At 41.6% G+C, this 22,129-nt stretch overlaps 1 protein-coding gene across 7 annotated transcripts in view; it reads left to right on the top strand.

The window, feature by feature from the left end:
• dapk1 (death-associated protein kinase 1) overlaps nucleotides 1–22,129 on the top strand; it is a 252,251-nt gene that overhangs the window by 116,555 nt on the left and 113,567 nt on the right. For all 7 annotated transcript variants that reach the window (XM_085985055.1, XM_085985078.1, XM_085985086.1 and 4 more), the window contains exons 4-7: nucleotides 9,410–9,548; nucleotides 18,155–18,284; nucleotides 21,664–21,712; nucleotides 21,812–21,838. In XM_085985055.1, coding sequence (XP_085841181.1) covers nucleotides 9,410–9,548; nucleotides 18,155–18,284; nucleotides 21,664–21,712; nucleotides 21,812–21,838 — 345 coding nt within the window. The remainder of the gene's footprint in view (nucleotides 1–9,409; nucleotides 9,549–18,154; nucleotides 18,285–21,663; nucleotides 21,713–21,811; nucleotides 21,839–22,129) is intronic.

The raw sequence follows: 22,129 nt of genomic DNA, 5'->3' as shown, positions 1-22,129 counted from the left end.
TGACAATTTGGATGGAAAGGGAGGTGGGGTGGCTTTGTTGGTAAAGGATGGGATCAGTGCAGTGGTGAGAAGTGATATTGGCTCAGAAGATCAAGATGCAAAATCAGTTTGGGTGGTGATAAAAAAATAAAAGGAAAAAGTCTCTGGTGGGTGTAGTCTACAGGCCCCCGAACAGTAGCAATACTGTTGGACAGAGTATAAATCAACAAATAATGGAGTCCTGTATATAAAAAAAAAAAAAAAAAAAAGTATGGTAATAATCATGGGTGATTTTAATCTCCCTATTGATTGGACAAATCAAATTGGCCATGGTAGCCTTGAGGAGGAGTTCATAGAGTGTACCCGGGATGGTTTCCTAGAACAGTATGTAATGGAACTAACCAGGGAGCAGGCTATCTTGGATCTGGTACTGTGTAATGAGACAGAATTAATAAATGATCTCACAGTAAAGGATCCTCTAGGAAAGAGTGATCATAGCATGGTTGAATTTCAAATTCAGTTGGAGGGTGGGAAAGTTGTATCTCAAACCAGTGTCCTGATCTTAACCAAAGGCAATTACAATGGCATGAGGGCAGAACTGGCTAAAGTGGACTGGAAAAATAAATTATAAGGTAAGACAGTTGAAATGCAGTGGTGGACATTTAAGGAGATTAAGGTTAACAACAAAAATATATTCCATTGAGAAAGAAAGAGTGGCTAACTAAGGAAGTAAAGGATGGTATCAAATTGAAAACGAAGGCATACAATGTTGCCAAGATTGGTGGGAGGCCAGAGGACTGGGAATTTTTTTTAATCCAGCAAAGGATGACTCAAAAAATAATAGAGAAGATGAATTACCAGAGTAAACTGGCAAGGAATATTAAAACAAAGTAAGAGCTTCTACAGGTATATAAAAAGGAAGAGAGTAGCTAAAGTAAATATTGGTCCCTTAGAGGATGAGAATGGGGAATTAATAATGGGGAACGGGGAAATGGCAGAAACTCTGAACAAATACTTCACAGTAGAAGACACTAACAACATCCCAATAATGGATAATCAAGGGGCCACAGGGAGTGGGAAGCTAAAGACAATCACTAAGGAAAAAGTACTTGGTAAAATAATGGGACTAAAAGATGACAAGTCCCCTGGACCAGATGGCCTGCATCCCAGGGTCTTAAAAGAAGTGGCCGCAGAAATAGTGGATGCATTGGTTGCGATATACCAACATTCTCTGGACTCTGGAGAGGTCCCCAGCGGATTGGAAAACCACAAATGTAACACCCCTATTTAAGAAAGGAGGGAGACAGAAAGCTGGAAACTATAGACCAGTTAGCCTAACCTCTGCCATTGGGAAAATGCTGGAGTCCTTCATTAAGGAAGCAGTAGCAGGGCATTTAGAAAATCATAATGCAGTCAAGCAGAGTCAGCATGGTTTTATGAAAGGGAAATCATGTTTAACAAATTTGCTGGAGTTCTTTGAGGATGTAACAAGCAGGGTGGATAAGGGTGAGCCAGTGGATGTGGTGTCTTTGGATTTCCAGAAGGCATTCAATAAGGTGCCACATAAAAGGTTACTGCATAAGATAAGAGCTCACGGAATTGGGGATAATATTAGCATGGATAGAGAATTGGCTAACAGAAAACAGCGAGCTGGGGAAAATGGGTCATTTTCCAATTGGCAAACGGTAACTAGTGGGGTGCCACAGGGATCGGTGCTGGGGCCTCAACTATTTATAATCTACATTAATGACTTGGGTGAAGGGATCGAGTGTAGTGTAGCCAAATTTGCGGATGATACAAAGATGGATGGGAAAACAAGTTGTGCAGAGGAGTCAAAGAATCTGCAAAGGGTTATAGACAGGCTAAGTGAGTGGGCAAACATTTGGCAGATGGAGAATAATGTGGGAAAGTGTGAGGTTATCCACTTTGGCAGGAAAAATAAAAAAGCAAATTTATTTTTTAAATGGGGAGAGATTACAAAAATGCTACAGTTCAGAGGGACCTGGGGGGGTCCTTGTGTATGAAACACAAAAAGTTAGCATGCAGGTACAGCAGGTAATCAAAAAGGCAAATGGAATGTTGGCCTTTATTATAAGGGGATTGGAGTATAAAACAGGGAAGTTCTGCTACAACTATACAGGGTATTGGTGAGACCACACCTTGAGTACTGCGTACAGTTTTGGTCTCCTTATTTAAGGAAGGATATACTTGCATTGGAGTAGTTCAGAGACGATTCACTAGGTTAATTCCAGAGATGAGGGGGTTGACTTATATATGTGGCTCGGTGTCAAATTTTTTGTCTTAAAATACTCCTGTGCAGCGCCTTGGGATGTTTTACTACGTTAAAGGCGCTATATAAATACAAGTTGTTGTTGTTACCTTACATTAATCCACTTTAAAATACATTTGTCTATCTCAGCACATTTAAATAATTAGTCCAAGTCCATCTGTGAAGATAATTGATCTTTCTACTCCTTACTGGCCCACAAAGCATTGTGTCATCCTCAAATTTATATTAAACTACTGCAGACACCTTGTTCCATATCATTCACAGATATTGTGAAAATGACTCCCAGAAGGGATCCCTGTGGAATTCTGCTAGTTACTTATTCCTAGACAAAGCATTTTCCATTTGGCACTATCTTGGGTGTAATTTCAATTTACCACCGGAACATAAAATTGCTACTGCGGGTCATGCTCCCATTATAGAAATCATCCGATTTTTTTTTTTCCTTTCCCTTGAAATCAGCAGAAAAGGTAATCGGCCGGTTTCTGCAACAGACGCCTGATCTACAATGATAGCAAAATACTGCAGATGTTGGAAATCCGAAATAACAACAGAAAATGCTGGAAAAACTCAGCAGGTCAGGCAACATCCGTGGAGAGAAATTTGAGTTGACGTTTCGGGTCGAACCCTTCTTCAAAACTGGAAAGAAAAGAAAATAGATCGAAGGCAGGGCTGCGATCGGACAAAAGAAGTGAAAGAGACAAAAGAAGCAGAAGAGACAATAAAAGGTGTTCGAAGCCAGACGAGATGGTAATAGGCTGAGATTAGGTGTGAAGTGTACTGGCAGGGCAAGAGGTAGCTGCCAGGTGGGGGAGAGAAACAAAAGGAAAGGGGGGGGGGAAAGGAGTGGAAAAATTACAGGTAAAAAATTAATGGGGGCCGAGGTTATGCTTGGAGATATTTGTAATCCTGGGTGGATCCGAAGCATGAAGGGTGGAAGTTTAGTTGGAATCCACGTGGAATAAGTCGGAACCGGAGACCGTTGCTGAGGAAACCGAGTCTTGGCAGATACCTGATCAAACACGAGAAGGGAAACTGAAAGTAATGAAGATGAACAAGGTTGAAGAGCCAAACGGAGATCCCGTCGAAGAGAAGAGCAGAACTTCTTCAAGGTATTCCTTCCGGACTCAATATCGAGTTCAACAATTTCAGATATTGCAGCCTTCCGGACTCAATATCGAGTTCAACAATTTCAGATCCATAAGGGTGACCCTGAGCTTCTGGTCGCCTGTCATTTTAATTCCCCGCTCCACTCCCACTCGGACCTCACCGTCCTTGGCCTCTTGTATCGTTCCACGGAAGCTCAACGTAAACTCGAGGAACAGCACCTCATCTTCCGATTAGGCACTTTGCAGCCTTCCGGATTCAATATCGAGTTCAACAATTTCAGATCATAACCTCGGCCCCCATTAATTTTTTACCTGTAATTTTTCCACTCCTTTCCCCACCACCCCCCCCCCCCCCCCCCTTTTCTTTTGTTTCTCTCTCACACCTGGCAGCTATCTCTTGCCCTGCCAGTACACTTCACACCTAATCTCAGCCTATTACCATCTCGTCTGGCTTTAAACACCTTTTATTGTCTCTTCTACTTCTTTTGTCTCTTTCACTTCTTTTGTCCGATCGCAGCCCTGCCTTCGATCTATTTTCTTTTCTTTCCAGTTTTGAAGAAGGGTTCGACCTGAAATGTCAACTCAAATTTCTCTCCACGGATGTTGTCTGACCTGCTGAGTTTTTCCAGCATTTTCCTGTTGTTATGCCTGATCTACAATGCTAGCTTTATGCTCCGCTGGTAAGCACAATAAAATTCTCTCTCCTGTTATCGAGCCTGTTCTTAATTAATTTAGAGAATTGTCAGCTATTCAATTGGCCTTAAACCTGCTTACCAGCGTTGCACAAGGAAATTTGACAATTGCCATTTGAAAATCCAAGAAATCCGCATCTACTGGATTAGTCTCATCCAATAACTTGGTTCTTGCTCAAAGAATTAGAGTAAGTTTGTTGGATGGAAGAATGGCCTCAAAGCCATACGCTGTGGGGAAATAGGTCATCGACAGTCATCGAATCATAGAAATTTACAGCACAGAAGGAAGCCATTTGGCCCATCTTGTCTGTGCTGGCCGACAAAGAGCTATCCACCCCAACCCCACTTTCCAGCACTTGGTCTGTAGCCTTGTAGGTTACGGCACTTCAAGTGCATATCCAATACTTTATAAATGTGATGAGGGTCTCTGTCTCTACCACCCTTTCAGGCAGTGAGTTCCAGACCCTCACCATCCTCTGGGTGAAAAAATTCTCCTTAAATCCCCTCTAAACTTCCAACCAATTACTTTTAATCTATGCCCCCTGGTTATTGACCCTTCTGCTAACGGAAATAGGTCCTTCCTATCCACTCTATCTAGGCCCCTCATAATTTTATACACCTCAATTAAGTCTCCCCTCGGCCTCCTCTGTTCCAAAGAAAACAACCCCAGCCGATCCAATCTTTCCTTATAGCTAAAATTCACCAGCCCAGGCAACATCCTTGTGAATCTCCTCTGCACCCTCTCTAGTGCAATCACATCCTTCCTGTAATGTGGTGAACAGAACTGCACGCAGTATTCTAGCTGTGGCCTAACTAGTGTTTTATACAGCTCAAGCATAACCTCCCTGCTCTTATATTCTATGCCTCGGCTAATAAAGTCGTATCCTGTATGCCTTCTCAACCACCTTATCTACCTGTCCTGCTACCTTCAGAGATCTGTGGACATGCACTCCAAGGCCCCTCTGATCTTCTGCACTTCTCTGTGTCCTACCATTTATAGTGTATTCCCTCCCCAAATGCATTACCTCACACTTCTCCAGATTGAATTCCATTTACCACTGTTCTGCCCACCTGACCAGTCCATTGATATCTTCCTGCAGTCTGCAGTTTTCTTCATTATCAACCACACGGCCAATTTGTTTATCATCTGCAAACTTCTTAATCATACTTCCTACATTCAAGTCCAAATCATTGAGATATACCACAAAAAGCAAAGGACCCAGTACTGAGCCCTGTGGAACCCTGCTGGAAACCGCCTTCCAGTCACAAAAACACCCTTCGACCATTACCCTTTGTTTCCTGCCTCTGAGCCAATTTTGGATCCAACTTGCCACTTTGCCCTGGATCCCATGGGCTTTTACTTTCATGACCAGTCTGCCATGTGGGACCTTATCAAAAGCCTTGCTAACATCCATATCGACTACATCAAACGCACTACCCTCATCGACCCGCCTTGTTACTTCAAAATTCAATCACATTAGTCAGACACGGCCTTCCCTTACCAAATCTATGCTGACTGTCCCTGATTAATCCGTGTCTTTCTAAATGAAGCTTTATCCTGTCCCTCAGAATTTTTTCCAATAATTTTCTCACCACCGAGGTTAGGCTGAGTGACCAGTAATTACTCAGTCTATCCTCTTCTCCCTTTTTAAACAACGGTACCACGTTAGCAGTTCTCCAGTCCTCTGGCACCACACCTGTAGCCAGAGAGGATTAGAAAATGATGGTCAGAGCCTCTGCTATTTCCTCTTTCACTTCTCTTACAGTCTGGGATACATTTCATCCAGGCCCTGGGGATTTATCTACTTTCAAAGATACTAAACCCCTTAACTTCTTCTTTCACTGTTTATTTAATCTAATATGTCCAATCATCCTGGACAGAAAGAGCATGAGCAGGATTTCTAAGTTCCCGTTTAAGAAAAAAACTAGATTATGTTGAGCTTCTTCTAATCTGGAACAGGACAAGTAGGTCTGTCACATAGTGCTCCCCCCTGCTTCCACATCCTAACACACACACCCTTTCTCCCTCACTGCCCCCAAACATCATAACCTCTGATTCACAGAGTAATGTCACAGAAGATCTGTTAATATATTTTAGGAGCTCTACTAAAGTGTTACTCATGGTAAGTCAGATAATGGGTCTATATAGGGAGAGGACTTGTATCAGCAGTATTTTTAATATAAGAAAGTATACACTCATGACCAATGTCCCCCATAAGCTGCACTGGCTCCTGCGCGGTCTGCCTCACCAATGCGCGGCCCATTCAAATTTTTTACGCATGCGCGGTATCTACAATGTAAAAGCAGGTGAGCGGCCTGCGCGGGATCTCTCGGACCACTGCACGGCCGTGCACGCGCACACTTTCGCGGGACCTCTCGGACCACTGCGCGGCCGTGCACGCGCACACCTTCGCGGGACCTCAGACCACCGCGTGGCCGTGCATGCGCACACCTTCACAGGACCTCTCGGACCACTGCGCGGCCGTGCACGCGCACACCTTCGCGGGACCTCAGACCACCGCGCGGCCGTGCATGCGCACACCTTCACAGGACCTCTCAGACCACTGCGCGGACGTGCACGTGCACAACTTCGCGGGACCTCTCGGACCACTGTGCGGCCGTGCATGCGCACAACTTCGCGGGACCTCTCGACCACTGCGCGGCCGTGCACGCGCACACCTTCGTGGGACCTCAGACCACTGCACGGCCGTACACGCGCACACCTTCGCGGGACCTCTGCTCATTACTGCTTTCAGTTGATCTAATGGATCTGTCGGATTTAGCACTGAACATTTTTCCTGAAAGGTAGAAATGTTATTAAAAGTGATTTCTGTCCATTCATGTTTTTCTGAATAGACAGTAACAGAGCTTATTCTCCGTGACAGCACAGACCCATTTGTCAAATGTTCTACATAAAATTTTAGAGTAATTAATTTACAAATTTAAAGGGATGAATGAATAGTCAACACGATGAAATGAAGTGCAGGAAAAATAAATTGACTAATAAATTGTGGGATAATCTTCGATGTGTTTTGAAAGAGATGTGTGATCTACTGATAAGACTTTACAATTTGGTTTCGTCTGAGAAGTACATAGATAATTAATGACTATTAGCATTTTCTGATGTGGAGATTACACGTCAGTGAACTGTGATGCATTGCAGGAAGGGTAAAATAGGAGCGGATATATCGAGTAGCTGGTGACTGTAGTGGAGCAAGTGGAAGGGAAAGAATGTGTAGAAGATGGCTATGATATACAACAGTATGGCTACTGGTAGGTGAGGGGGAGGAATCAGGAGGCAATTTTTGGATACATGCTGGGATTGATGGCAAGTGGGACCATGAGAAATTGTGTGAAGGGAAGTACTGAATAAAAATCCAAACTCTAAATATGTTTATCAAGTACCGGTTCTGAAAAAGTGTAAAGATGCAAATCATTTTAACCTATTTTCTTGGTCTTTACTATAAAAACAAAATCTTAAACAGGTGGGACAGATTGTCTGTTTGATATTCTAATTGAAGAACTGGTATAATCGGGTGTCTCAACTTTTGAATTGAAATATAATTTATATTTTTGTTTCAAACACTTTATGGCTTTAACTAAGAAGGACTCCGAGTAGAATTTGAGGCAAAATGTTAATGTTTAAGGCTGTGATTTAAAAAAAAAAAAAAAAAAACATTTTTTAACTGAATGAACGGTTTAAAAAGACAACCATAACTTGATTCACATGATTTAGCTTAATGCAGGTCAAATAAATATAGTTTAAAAAAAAATAAAAAATAAAAATTACCAAATATCACAAAGCAGGCCTAACTGCAATGGCCTCCGTGAAATTATCTGAGGTTCAATAAAGCAATTGTATTAACCACATCCAGCTGACGACCATACCCAGTGGAGAAAGGGAGAGACCTGCTTGTGTGCTTAAAAGAAAGAGCTGCTAAAACAGAATGCAGCATATCCTTGTGAAAGGCCAAGTGCCTGGTTTTGCAGTAAGAATGCTGAAGTGCCGCCTTCCCCAATATCCAATGGCCTAGAAATTCAGTCGCGTTTGCGCCCACTTATGGGCTATAGAGTGGTTTGCGCCGGAAGTTTTTTCGCGCCCGAAATTCAGTTGGTCCGTAACATCGACGTTAGCCGGTAGCGCTGCGCCGGCACCGATGACGTCATCGGTGTGCGCAGCGCCCCGGTTCCAATGCAATTCCGGTCCGACCGCCAAATTCAGTTGCGGCCGCCTCTCCCGTGGCGGCCGCAAACAGCGTTTGCAAAACGGTGCCTTGCAGCTCCGAGAGGCCGGCGCATAAAGGTGGAGGGGCGGCCGGCCGCTTTCCCGGCGGCCGCCTAGCCGCACCTCTCTCCCCGGACTCCTGCACCACCCCCCCGCGGCATTAGTGTGTCACTCCCGCGAGCCCGGCACTTCTCCGTGGTGCCGGGCTCATTTGCCGGGGGAATCCAGCGGCGATCTCACGGCTGCAGGCAGCTTCTCCTTAAGAGGAGGAGGAGTCCTGCAGTACCCCAGCCTGCCGCACCGTATCGGGTGCTGCAGCGGCAGCTGGACGCCTGAAACTGACATTCTTCGCCCCAAACGAGGCGGCCAAACCCTCCAATAGCGCCCGCCTCCGTGTTGGGGGCGGCGCAACTGAATTTCAGGCGGGCGCTACGGGAATCCGGCCGAGCGCTAAATTTCGGGCGCTAAAGACCTGGCGGGGCTATACCTAATTTCTAGGCCATTGTTTCAAACCTCTCTGCGTGCACAACTTTGTTGTTCAGCAAAGTGCTGCCTTTGCAGCTGCCTGTTACAGTTCATGATAAAATGTTCAGTTTGTGTCCTGGATCCCTGCCCCAGTTCTGCCTCTGCCGCCGGTTGGTATCTGTGAGCAATGCCACAGAGACACTTCTTTTATAAATTCGCTAATCATTTTTTAGGTTTTGCCTATTGCCCAGGCATACTTTTATAGTCTCCTGTTTTCTCAGATAAAACAAGTATATTTCTATGTATTGTAAATAAAACTATTGCCTTGAGGTGACTGCAGGCTATTAAGAACTTTTGTGCAATCGAGATTTTAAAAATGGGTTTGTGCAATTTAAATGTTTTAAACAAAAGCCACATACCAAAGTAAGAGGCCAAATGACGGCTTGTTTTATGAGAGAAATTCCACCACATTGGCTGTCAGCCAGTGGCATCAACTCTTCCAGCATCACTCATGGTAGTTAGTGTTAACTCCATGTTTTTAAATAGGGCATTTAATTTGAGTGACCTTTAAAATTGATTTTATATTTGAGCAAATTGTTTTAAGTGTGTTGGAAACAATCCTATAAAGTTATTTTTCTTCAATAAACTGCAGCGTGTCTGGAGGGGAGCTGTTCGATTTTCTGGCTGAAAAAGAGTCCTTGACAGAAGAGGAGGCCACGGAATTTCTCAAACAAATTCTCAATGGTGTCCACTACCTCCATTCCAAGTGCATTGCCCACTTCGACCTTAAGGTAAAACCAATGTGAAGTTGGTGAACTTTTTTAAAGCTGCTTAATATAGGACAAGTGAAAAGTATTCATTTTTATGCAACGTGTATGGTATAGAAATTATGTTTAGTCATGCTCGAATCACAAAATAGCCGTTCAAATGCTCTTGGTGTTGAGATACATTAGTCATGTCATGTAAAATCATTGTTAGAGTCTGAATTGTTAAATCTCTACATTAAAAATTGCTAATCCAGCATTTATGTTTCCAAAAACTGCAAAATGTCTGGTCTTTTATTTAAAAAAAAAAAAAAAAAAAAATTTTTTTAATTAAAAAAAATCTCTCTCCTCATCCCATTTTAAAACTTATACAAGTAAGTGGTTCATGGTCTTGTCTTGGCTGATCTTTCCTTCTTGCAGCTCTCGGTGCAGGGAGCTGCAGTTGCACAATACTGCAGGTTAACGTTTCCGCAAATGGTACATGGACTCGCTAATCTGGCTAACCATGTGTACTGGACCACTATAGAGGCCTGTGTTTTCACAATTAATCCCTACTTATTTACAGGAAAGAATGGAGGATTGTGGATAAATATAATTTTTGGTTTTAAAATGAGCTTTTATTCCTTTAACATAAAATTAATTGAATTGAAAGTATTTCAGTTCAAATTCGGGGTGGGCGTTGTTCTTTTCTAGGAACTTATTTAAATTCAGTTAAAGATTTTGAATAAAGAACAAAAAGCATTCCAAATAAAACAGAAAATAGTTCTGAGTGTCAAACTCCTTTTCTTTCATAGTATTACTTAAGGTAAAGGATTTTCTGCTACAGCTTTGAAGATGATTTGGATGAGGGGACTAAATGTAACATTTCCAAATTTGCTGATGACACAAAGCTAGGTGGCAGTGTCAGTTGCGAAGAGGATGTGAAGAGGCTTCACGGGGATCTCGACAGGCTCAGTGAGTGGGCGAGAACATGGCAGATGGAATATAATGTGGATAAATGTGAAGTTATCCACTTTGGTAGAAAAAACAGAAAGGCAGAGTAGAGTATTTCCTAAATGGTGAAAGATTTGGGAATGCAGATGCTCAAAGGGACCTGGGTGTCCTTGTACATGAGTCACTGAAAGTGAATGTGTAGGTGTAGCAAGCCATTAGGAAGGCAAATGGTATGCTGGCCTTCATTACAAGAGGATTTGAGTACAGGAGTAAAGACGTCTTACTCCAATTATATAGGGCCTTGGTGAGACTACACCTGGAGTACTGTGTACAATTTTGGTCTCCTTACCTACGGAAGGATATACTTGCCATAGAGGGAGTGCAACAAAGGTTCAAGAGATTGATTCCTGGGATGGCGGGACTGTCGCATGAGAAGAGATTGAGTAAACTAGGCCTGTATTCGCTTGAATTCAGAAGAATGAGAGGGGACCTCTGAAACATACAAAATTATTACAGGGCTTGATGGGGTGGATGCTGGGAGAATGTTTCCCTTGGCTGGGGAGTCTAGAACCAGGGGCCACAGCCTCAGGATAAAGGGTAGGCCATTCAGGGCTGAGATGAGAAGAAATTCCTTCACACACAGGGTGGTGAATCTTTGGAATTCTCTACCCCAAAGGGCTGTGGAGACTCAGTCATTGGGTATATTCAAAACAGAAGTCAATAGATTTCTGACTAGTAAGGGCATCAAGGGATATGGCGATAAGGCCGGTGAATGGAATTGAGGCAGAAGATCAGCCAGGATCTCATTGAATGGCAGAGCAGGCTCGAAGGGCCTAATGGCCTACTCCTGCTCCTATTTCTTTTATGTTCTTGACTGGTTTTCCATGTAAACGAGTGAAACTCCACGGAATAAATGTTTTATTAGCTGCAGAAGGTGGATGAATATCAGCAATATCTTTTCTGTAGGTAGTTTTCTCCGTTCAGCCACAAACATCAAGAATGGTTGAATTTTGCCCTAGCCTCTTCCCCATTCATCCCCTCCTCCAGACTCTGCCGAATAGCTGATTTTAATAGAAATATGATTTGAAAATAAAGGAATGTAATGCCAGAAAGGACACTTGCATAACTTTGGTAAGCATGCTGTGCTTTCACCTCAGATCTGGGTTTAACTCCAGCACAAACTAATGGGATGGAGTCTTTTTCTACGCTGGCTATAGGTAATCAAAGCAGAATAAGTTTGTGGCAGTCTCAACATGGGTGTAGGCCTACAGTACAAGTCTGCCCATAATTTAGAACTGCGATCTCGCTCACATAGTGGAAGCATCACCAGCATGGGAAATGAAAATAAAGTTCCACTGCTGTAGCAATGGATCTTCTTTCAATATAGGTAGACTCAGGGAGTATAGAAGGATTTTTACTCTGTGTCTGACCGCCTTAGGAGTGCCAACTTAATAGTGCGATGTCCAAACCAGCTCGGAAAAGTAGAATCGAATTTCATTTTCCAGCATATGACAGAGATAGACGTTGCGTTCAGCCCAACAGTCCATGTCGGTGTTTACCCTCCAAGCGAGCAAATAGTACTAAACATATTTACCCTCCTGTTCCCATATCCCTTTATCCCCTTTACCTTCATCCACCTAACCTAATCTAATTTTGAATGTTAACATTGTTTCTGCCTCAGACACGAACTCTGGAAGTGAATTCTACAGACTCTCAACTCTTTTTGTAAAGAAGATTCTCTTGCTCTCAGTCCCAAATCCCTTACATTTGTATCTATAGCCCTTCATTCTCGACCCCAATATACTAGATTAAATCATTACATTTTGTACCCGTCAGCTTTACGTGGAAAACTATTTAATCAAAGCTATAGCAAAAAATCCTTTACTTTAAGTAAACTTCTATCTACCCTGTCCTATTCTTTCACCCGGAATATCTGCATTGTTCGAATAAGAAAAGCTTAAATTTTTCAAGTCTTGGCATTTGTATTTCCTCATACCAGGCAGAATCTGCGTTGTACTTTCTCTAAAGTCTCTATCCTTCCTATAGCTTGAAACCCATTACTGTACACTGTACTGTAATTGAGGTCTTGTATAGGCTCATCATTACCTCATGACTGTTTAAATGATGCACCTTGTGATAAAACCTAGAATTCCAGTAGCGCCAACATGAGTACATGAATCCCATGGGAAACGGGAAGACTTTTCAAAATGCAAGAAAAATGTATATAATTCTGCACTTCATGAGTGGTTAGTGCCTTTTTAATTAGAATCATAGAATGGTTACAACACAGAATAGGCTGTCGAGCCTGTGCCAGCTCTCTGCAAGAGCACTTCAGCTAGTCTCACTCCCCCGCCTTTTCCCCATAGCCCTGCAAACTTTTTTCCTTCAGGTACTTATCTAGTTCCCTTTTGAAAGCCACAATTGAACCTGCCTCCTCCACCCTTTCAAGCAGTGCTTTCTAGATCCTAACCACTCGCTGCGTAAATTTTTTTTTCCTCATGTCGTCTTTGGTTCTTTTGCCAATCACCTTAAATCTGTGTCCTCTGGTTCTCGACCCTTCCACCAATGGGAACAGTTTCTCTCTATCTACTCTGTCTAGACCCCTCATGATTTTAAACACCTATCAAATCTCCTCTCAACCTTCTCTGTTCTAAGGAGAACAACCCCAGCTTCTCCAGTCGATCCACGTAACTGAAGTCCCTCATCCCTGGAATCATCATTCTTATAAATCTTTTCTGAACCCTCTCTAAGGCCTTCCTAAAGTGCGGTGCCCAGAATTGGACAGAATACTCCAGTTGAGGCTGAACTACTGTTTTATAAAGGTTCATCATCATTTCCTTGCTTTTGTGCCCTATTTATGAAGCCCAGTATCGCGTAAGCTTTTTTAACCACTTTCTCAGCGATTTCAACCGCCTTCAATGATTTGTGCACAAAAACCCCCAGTCTCTCTGTTCATACACCCCTTTAGGATTGTATCCTTTAGTTTATATTGCCTCTCTTCGTTCTTCCTACTTCGTACTTTTCTGCGTCAAATTTCATCTGCCACGTATCCGCACATTTCACCAGCCTGTCTGCCTTCTTGAAGTCTAACACTGTCCTCCTCACTGTTCACTTTGCTTCCAAGTTTTGTGTCATCTGCACATTTTGAAATTATGTCCTGTACACCAAAGTCCAAGTCATTAATATATATCAAGAAAAGCAGTGGTCCTAGTACTGACCCCTGGGGAACACCACTGTACACCTTCCTCCAGTCCGAAAAACAACCGTTCACCACTACTCTCTGTTTCCTGTCACTTATCCAATTTCGTATCCATGCTGACACTGTCCCTTTTATTCCATGGGCTTCAACTTTGCTGGCAAGCCTATTATGTGGTACTTTATCAAACGCCTCTTGGAAGTGCATGTGCACCACATCAACCACATTGCCCTCTCTGTTACCTCAACAAAAAACTCGATCAAGTTAGTTAAATACGATTTGCCTTTAACAAATCTGTGTTGGCTTTCCTTAATTATTCCACACTTTTCCAAGTAGCTGGTAACCTTGTCCCTGATTATCTTTTCTAAAAGCTTCCCCACTACTGAGGTTAAACTGACTGGCCTGTAGTTGCTGGGTGTATCCTTACACCCTTTTTTAACAAGTATGAAATCTAATTAGACGATTTTCTTTTAATAGCTTGTAACACAGTTTGACCAAAAACGTGCAAACAAATTTATTTGACCCGCGAATGACTGGTTCAGTGTTAGATCAGTGGCATTACAACTGCAAAGTGTGAAATTTGTTTACCTCTAATACCTTTCGAATCAAACGTGCTTAAAGTCATTAAGTCAGTGCTGCTAGCAACTCAGGGGGGGGGGGGGGGAGGAAAGTAGTGCTTAGTGCCTGTGGTTTGCTCCTGTGCAATTTCTTCGCCGTCCGGTTTTTGAATTTTTGCGCAACACATGACTAAAAGCTAATGCACAAGTACAAAATGTAATTATCTGAAGGGTGGTTGGAATATAAAATGGAGGAAATAATGCTTCAGTTGTACAGAGCCTTAGTTAGAGCCCATCTGGAGTACTGTGTTCAAATTTAGACACCAAACCTCAGTAAGGATGTATTGACCTTGGAAGGGGTACCGCGCAGGTTCACCAGGATGATGAGGGCTTAAAAAATTAAATTATGGGGGCAGCTTGCATAAACTTGGCTTCTCGTCCCTTGAGTTCAGAAAGTTGAGGGGTGATCTAATCGAGATACTTAAAATGATTAAGGGATTCAGTAGGGTAGATACAGAGAAACTGCTGGTGAGCGAATCCAGAACAAGGACTGAAATCAGGAAGCACTTTTTCCACAAAAGGTTAGTGGAAATCTGTAACTCGCTCCCCCAAAAGGCTGTGGCTGCTGAGTCAATTGAAATTTTCAAGACTGCAATTGATAGTTTCTTGTTAGGAAAAGGTATGAAGGGATATGGAACAAAGGCGGGTAAATGGAGTTGAGGTGCAGATTAGCTATGATCTAATTGAATGGCAGAACAAACAGGCTTGAAGGGCAGAATAGCCTACTCCTGTTCCTAAGTTCCTGTAACTACTGGCGTAAAACTATGAGCAAAGGCGCTCAATTGCAGGAGACCCAGTTTTTAATATTTGCAAAGCGGGCAAGTGTCATGTGATCAGATCATGATCAAACCTCCAGGAGTACGTCCATCAATGTTCCCTCTAATGTCGTTTTTAAAAGTGGCTGCGCGTGTGCGGTATCTTTTCCAGCAGCAAAAGCTGATAAGCAGCCTGCATGGGACCTCCCGATCGATGTGCGGCCGCACGCCTGCGCAGTTTAGGGGGAGCGTTGGCATCCCTGCATCGCATAAGTCCTGCATTGCATCAGTCCGTGTGTCTGGAGTTGTCATATTGATGATACTTATATGTTTATAAATGAGTCCATTTTGGATCTTTAGACTCTAACTTATTGACGGTGGTAACTTGCGTGAGCCAGTTTTTAAGCTAGGTTACAAACTGATAATACAGTTTTATTCTCTCATGGACAATTGTGGGGTTGGGGTGGGGGAGAGGGTGAAGCGAAGGCAGGGCTTTATTTAGGTTTAATCTTATCTTTGTAGCAGTATTCCATTAGAAGTAGTTTCATTTAAATCCAACTCCCATCATAAATAAGCACATTCTTAAATGAATTGCATTCTCATGTTTCATAGTAGTAGAATGAAATTGACTGGTGCCATGTCTTTACCTTTGTCATGGTCATCAAGTGTCGTGAGCAGCCAATCATGTTTCTTTTTCATTGGCTAAGTGTTTAAGACTTTTTTTGTCATTGATTATTTTAGTTTCCTACTTTCTCTTCAACTTCAATTTTGTTCCAAATCACGCTATCAAAAAAAAAATTCTACCCAATCATGCTGTAGCAAAATAGAAATTCAGCTGCCATGACCCTTCCCACCCAACCTATGGAGAGATGTGTTACTTTAAATGATAGAAATTCTGAGTTGAGTGGATTATCACATGCTCTAGGGAATAAAATGGTGTAAAACCTGCAACAGCACAATAGTGTAGAGATGGCCTGGCCCTCCGCAACCCTAGGACTCAATTTAAGGAAGGTGCACCCACCTGCATTCTGTGTGTAGGCTAAAAGTTTTTAGTTTTCTTTTGTAAATTAACCCCTGTCCCACTACCCATGCACCCCAGCACCCACCTTCACCCTAACTCTTGGCACTGGCCTCCACCTGAACCTGCCACCCACAACCTGGCCCTGCCAAACACACTGACCAGCTGCCTCCTCGGCACAAGTGCAATGACATGGAAGATCCAATAGTTTTTTAAAATTTTATTTAATTCTTTACATTTCAAAAAAAAATCTAAGTGGGTGAATTACGAATTGGAATTCAATTGTGGTTTGGTCAATCTTGTAAAATATGAGAACCCCACTTGTCTCATTATTTTGAATGGTTGGTCGCTTTGTCAGAATATTTTTGTTTGGGGTATCTTGTAAGTTTGTGGTAATTCTACCGATGGCATCAGAAAACCGAGCAGGATGTAGAAATGGCACAGGTGCAAGAATATAATGGCCGATGATTGATTGAGCAATGGGTACTATTGTATGTGTTTTCAGTTATATTACTGCGGAATAGAACACATACATTATAAGACAAATGTGTGTGTGTAAAAGGATATTGTGTAGATTGGTTTGTGTGTGTTCTGAACTGCAGCCAAATCATCTAAATCAATAGGGGACTGTAGCGCTGGAAATGTTTGGTTTTCCCCTAGTTCTTGTCACATGATCTATCCTGTCATCAAATACCCATGGACTACAAGTGAGTGTTTTACCACTTCTGCTTTGTTTGTACTGTACAAATTGGTTAGGGAAGGAAGTAAAGAAGTGGTCAGTTTAACCATCTGAGCTAAATTTATTTGGTAATCATATAACCATCTGTTCTCAATTTGTGAACTGTTTCATGCTATCATTGCTGTATAGTAAATTATTAAAAGCAAGAGAATTAAGTTCAAGTCATAGTTCTAACAAAATATCAGTAATCTGTTACTGCTTTTGATTTTTTTTTTTAAAAAGCTTGTACTGGGTGAGTAAATACATCCTCATTGCAGCCAGTTGTGAATTTTTGATGCCCAGGAAACTATATATATGCATTAATAATCTAAAGGACTAAATGAGCAATTCTGTTGCAGCTACCTAATTTTTTTTAATCAAAGATCTGTATGCATATAATACTTTACATTTTGGATAGCTTAGTGTGGATGCATTCAGTGGAAAACCCCAAAATTAAGCTCCATCAAAACAGATTTTTAAAAAACACAAAATGCTGAAGATTGAAAGAAAATACAAAATGATGGAAATGCACATAGTACAGATCAGCCACGATCTAATTGAATGGCAGAACAGGCTTGAGGGGCTGAATGGTAACCTGTTCCTATATTCCTATTGGGTTAATAAAGATCTGAAAGAGAGGTTGTAACTTTATCACATTGTTCGATCCTCTGAATATTTTTACTAAAAAGTGTATTGTTGAGTATGGTACTGAGCCACGCCATACTTGGGAGGTCCATGTTTAATCTGTATTCAGTTAGGGTTTCCATCAGAGCTGTGGTGGCACCACAGTTTGGTTTAGCATTCCTGAGCTAGGGAGGGGGTGTAAAGGCCAGAGTTTTCTCTCTCTTGCTGTCCAATGACCCATGCTGAAGTGCATTATGTGGATGCAATTGGCCAGTGCTCTGATGCCTCCCTCCCACATAGTCAAATGCTGTGGTGATACTTAAATTTCACATGTGAGGTACCGGAGAGCTGCTGCTGCCGCCACTAGAACCATACCCCAGCAGTAGTTATGTTTAGTGCAGGAGAGGTCCATGGAAAGATCTGCAAGGAAAGAATCCAGTGCATCCTTTACACATGTTAGTCAACCAGATGTATTTTATAACCGAATGAATAAAGCAACTGCACTGCTTCTGAGAGTTGTAAAAATTATACCTTGTAGCAAAAGACTTTTTTCTTTAATTAGAATATTGAGAACTATAATAAACAATTTATTAAACCTTTCTGTTCACATCTGAATAGACTGTTAGATTTTGAGATAAGTTAGTTTTATGTAGAATACCAAGCTTTTATGATGCATTTTTTAAATCGTTCTTTTATGCTGCTTGTGTTTTGCTTCATTAATGGAAACAAGTTAATGTTCAAATTCCTTCCACAACCTTTTTCTTTTCTGCAGCCTGAAAACATTATGTTACTAGATAAAAAGTCACCCAAACCTCGGATTAAGCTCATTGACTTTGGTTTGGCTCATGAAATAGATTTTGGGAATGAATTCAAACATATCTTTGGAACTCCAGAGTTTGTAGGTAGGTATCTTTCAAGGCTTATCTGAAATCATCTTAGTTATTTGTAGTTTTGAATGCTGACTTTTCACTGGTTGTAGAGTGATGAATTTTCTTAATTTTTTGAGATAAATGTACAGTTTATTTTGTGAAGTTACTGTATAGTTTTGTCACACGGTATTTGCAGGGAGATGCATGCCACAGTGGGATTGATGAGACAGTTGTGCACATGCCGAGAACAACCTGCTGATTTGGTCGGGGGGGGGGGGGGGGGTGGGGGTGGCGGGGGGCAGAATAATTTAGCCTGAGGTTAAAACCTGAAGTTCAACTGTGTCAGGATCATAACAATACCTACGTTACGAAGAGGATGACGCTGGGTAGGACTTGTTTGCTTGTGGACTGCTTCTGACCTGTGTGACTTGCATTGGTCAGAGAGAGGGTTCTAGATTGCCTGGCCATTCCTAAGTTCCAGGTAGCGTCTATATATTGTCCGTTCTGATGGTGTATGTCTCATAGTTTTCCTCTCTCATTCTTGCACCATAGTGGGGATTGCATCTCTTTGCAGCTAGTGGTGAGCGTTGCACTAGACCTCATGTTTAAAGGTGTGGGTCTCTGTGCTCCCAGACTGCTGCCTAGAATGCAGGGATATGACCAGAGCCCTTCCAACATTCATCACTCCGATATGGGTGGAATTTGTCAACCTTCTGTGGGATACAGTATACTTAATTTATTATCGTGAACTTGCTCTTATGCATTCTGCCACAGAGGGTAGTTGTCAGGGTGTACTTGTATACTCCTCTCCATTCTGCCTCTGTTATCTGGTGCCCCCTCAAGCTTGTATTGTATTTTGATTTGGGGTCAAATGTGAGCATGTTAAGTTTCTATTTAAAAGTTGCCTTCCATAGCATATTAAAACCCCAATATGAAGTGCCATAAGTGTGGAGATAACAGAGTTGATGCCCTCATGCCATTGCTAAAAGCCATTCCTTCTCATAGGGTTGGGAGAAGAATAAAGGCTTGTAGCAGATTGATCAAAATGGCAGAGGCCTGGGAGCAGTTTGCCATTGCACATGTAAGATCCTAGGCAGATGATGTGGGCCGAGGGTAGAGGAGGAATACAATATGCTTACAGTCCATGCATCTGACTCAGTTCTTCCTTGGCTGGAGCCAATCTATCGAGGTCTTGAGCAGAAAGAGAAAAAAAATGGAAGGGAGCACTGACTTCTTAGTATCTCTTTCCCTAGTTGTCTGATTCCAGGCAGTAGTTGGTTAGGTTTGGGATCAAATTTTTAGTTTTACTTCTATTAAAGATTGGTGAGAGTCACCTAACGCACAAATTAAAAAGCAACGAAATGGGAGCCTGATTTTTTTGAAAAGCCTTAATCATTAAGGGTTCGCCATCCTTTACATTGTAGAAAATCAGGATGTATTTTATATCCTTTTGTTAGCTGTACATTTCTAATGTGAAATATTGAAAGTTGAAATAAATTATGCAAAGAGCTTCCCCAATAGCTTAATTGGTAGATGTACTACCCAGTGTAAAGGTGATCCATACAGAGTAGGAAAGTTCCAGGTTTGATTCTTGATCTGTATCATGTTAGCTGATCTCAGGTATGATGGTGAAGGGGGCATTACATTTGTGTACCATGAATGAGGGCAGGAAGTTTCCACAGTTGACTAGCCTGCTGAAACTCGCTGTCTGAACGCAGCCGTGAAGGGCAACCAATGGGCAAGTACTGTTGAGTGGTTTAGCAACAGTCCTCCAACACAAGTATGAGGTAGTACATTTTGGTAGGAAGAATAAGGAGGCCATGTACTCCTTGGGAAAATAAGTGTGTAAATGGACTAGGGGAGCATAGGGATCTGGGGGTACAGATACACAAACCACTAAGCATAGCAACACCGGTTAATAAGGCTGTAAAAAAAAAAAAAAAAAGCAAACAAAGCACTGGGGTTCATTTCTAGAGAGATAGAATTGAAAAGCCAGAGAAGTTATGTTAAACTTGTATAGAACCTTGGTTAGACCACACTTGAACTGTTCTGGTCTCCATATTATAAAAAGGATATTGAGACACTGGCGAAGGTGCAAAAAAGATCTACTAGAATGATACCAGAACTGAGAGGATATACCTATTAGGAAAGATTGAACAGGCTGGGGCTCTTTTCTCTAGAAAATAGAAGACTAAGGGGTGAACTGATAGAGGTCTTTTAAGATTACGAAAGGGTTTGATAGGGTAGATATGGGGAGGATGTTTCCACTTGCAGTGGAGTCCAGAACTAGGGGCCATAAATACAAGATACTCACTAATAAATCCAGTATGGAATTCAGGAGAAACTTCTTTACCCAGAGTGGTTAGAATGTGTAACTCGCTACCACAAGGAGTAGCATAAATGCACTTAAGGGGAAGTTAGATAAGCACATGAGGGAGAAAGGAATAGAAGGATGTGTTGATGGGGCTCGACGAAGAAGGGTGGGAGGAGGCTTGGTGGAGAATAAACACCGACATGGAGCTATTGGGCTGAATGGCCTCTGTTTTGTTCTGTAAATACCTTAAGTCAAAACCTTTAGGAAAGGAGGAAAGAAATTTGGGAAGGGGCTATTCTATAGTTTTCTCCCAAACTAATTTAAAAACTAATTTTGTTTATCACAGAAGCACATATTATATTTCCAAAGGGGTTTTTAAAAATAAATACATTTCTGTATTTGATGTAATGTTTACATTTCTTAAATTTCTGTAATTTTATAGTTTTTAATCTAATGCGTATACACAGTGATCAATTTTGTGTTGTGCTACTTTTCTTTTGATGTGTAAAATTGCTTTTCTTTGACATGGTTAAGATGGTTTCCTCAGTTAAAATGATAAGATTGCTCATCAATAATGACCACATCTAAATGGTAAATTTGTGGTTTTGTTGTAGTTGGTTTAAAATCTCCTGATGCTGTTATTAAGCACGACATGCGTAAAGGTAATTTAATATTAGCAAACTTTGTTTCATGAATACCAAAACCAAACTCAATTATGTTGAACTGAAAATAAATTCAGAGGGCATAAAGTAAGAAATAATGGGCCAACCACAGCAGCTATACAATAAAAACAGTTCAAAGGGCTGGACTTTGCAACATTCGAGAGGATAGTGCCATCAAAGGGCAAATTTCACTCATTCTCGAGGTACGGTGGTGGGGAAGAGGCAGAGGGAGAAGCGAGGAATACAAATGCACCTTGTCAACTGATGAGAATGCCATTGATTGATCTAGGATAATCCCATCCTGCCAGCCAAAAGAGGAAATGGAAAGTTGCAGCAGTGAGAATCTATGTAAAATTTAAATGAAAAAGAAATTTCTGTAGACCATAACATGCAACATTTTAGATCTTGTGAAATTAATTTTTTTTTAATTTTGAAGCTCCAGAAATAGTAAACTATGAACCTCTTGGTCTGGAGGCTGATATGTGGTGAGTGAACACAAACTATATGATGAGCAGAACTTTTGAATAAGTATTTTTTAAACCATTTGCAGAAACCTAAAAGCACTGTTCTTCCATGTGTTTCAGGAGTATTGGTGTCCTAACCTACATTCTGTAAGTATTGCATTTTTAAACAAATGTTTATTTTCTCACGGTTGAAAGTGTATTGTTATGGTGGAAGTCATGTTGGCATTCAAACGCAGGCACAGTAACATGATTGATGCTGATGTCATCACAATGTCAGCACCTAGTGTGCCTGGGATGTCCCTAACATAACTTTTTCAAGGAATAGTTTTCTAAATTGTGTATTTTAAATTGAAATTCTGAAAAGACGCACACAAAATTGTGATTGGGTTGTGGAGGGTTTTTTTTGTCTAAAGTTTAATTGTTTAAAGGGCTAAATCA

The sequence above is a fragment of the Somniosus microcephalus genome, chromosome 1 (assembly GCF_052327205.1).
Source record: "Somniosus microcephalus isolate GS21.2 chromosome 1, FLI_Smic_1.0, whole genome shotgun sequence".
In the NCBI taxonomy this organism is placed as follows: Eukaryota; Metazoa; Chordata; class Chondrichthyes; order Squaliformes; family Somniosidae; genus Somniosus; species Somniosus microcephalus.
Note: the sequence above shows the minus strand (reverse complement) of the source record. Positions and strands in the feature narration are given on the sequence as shown.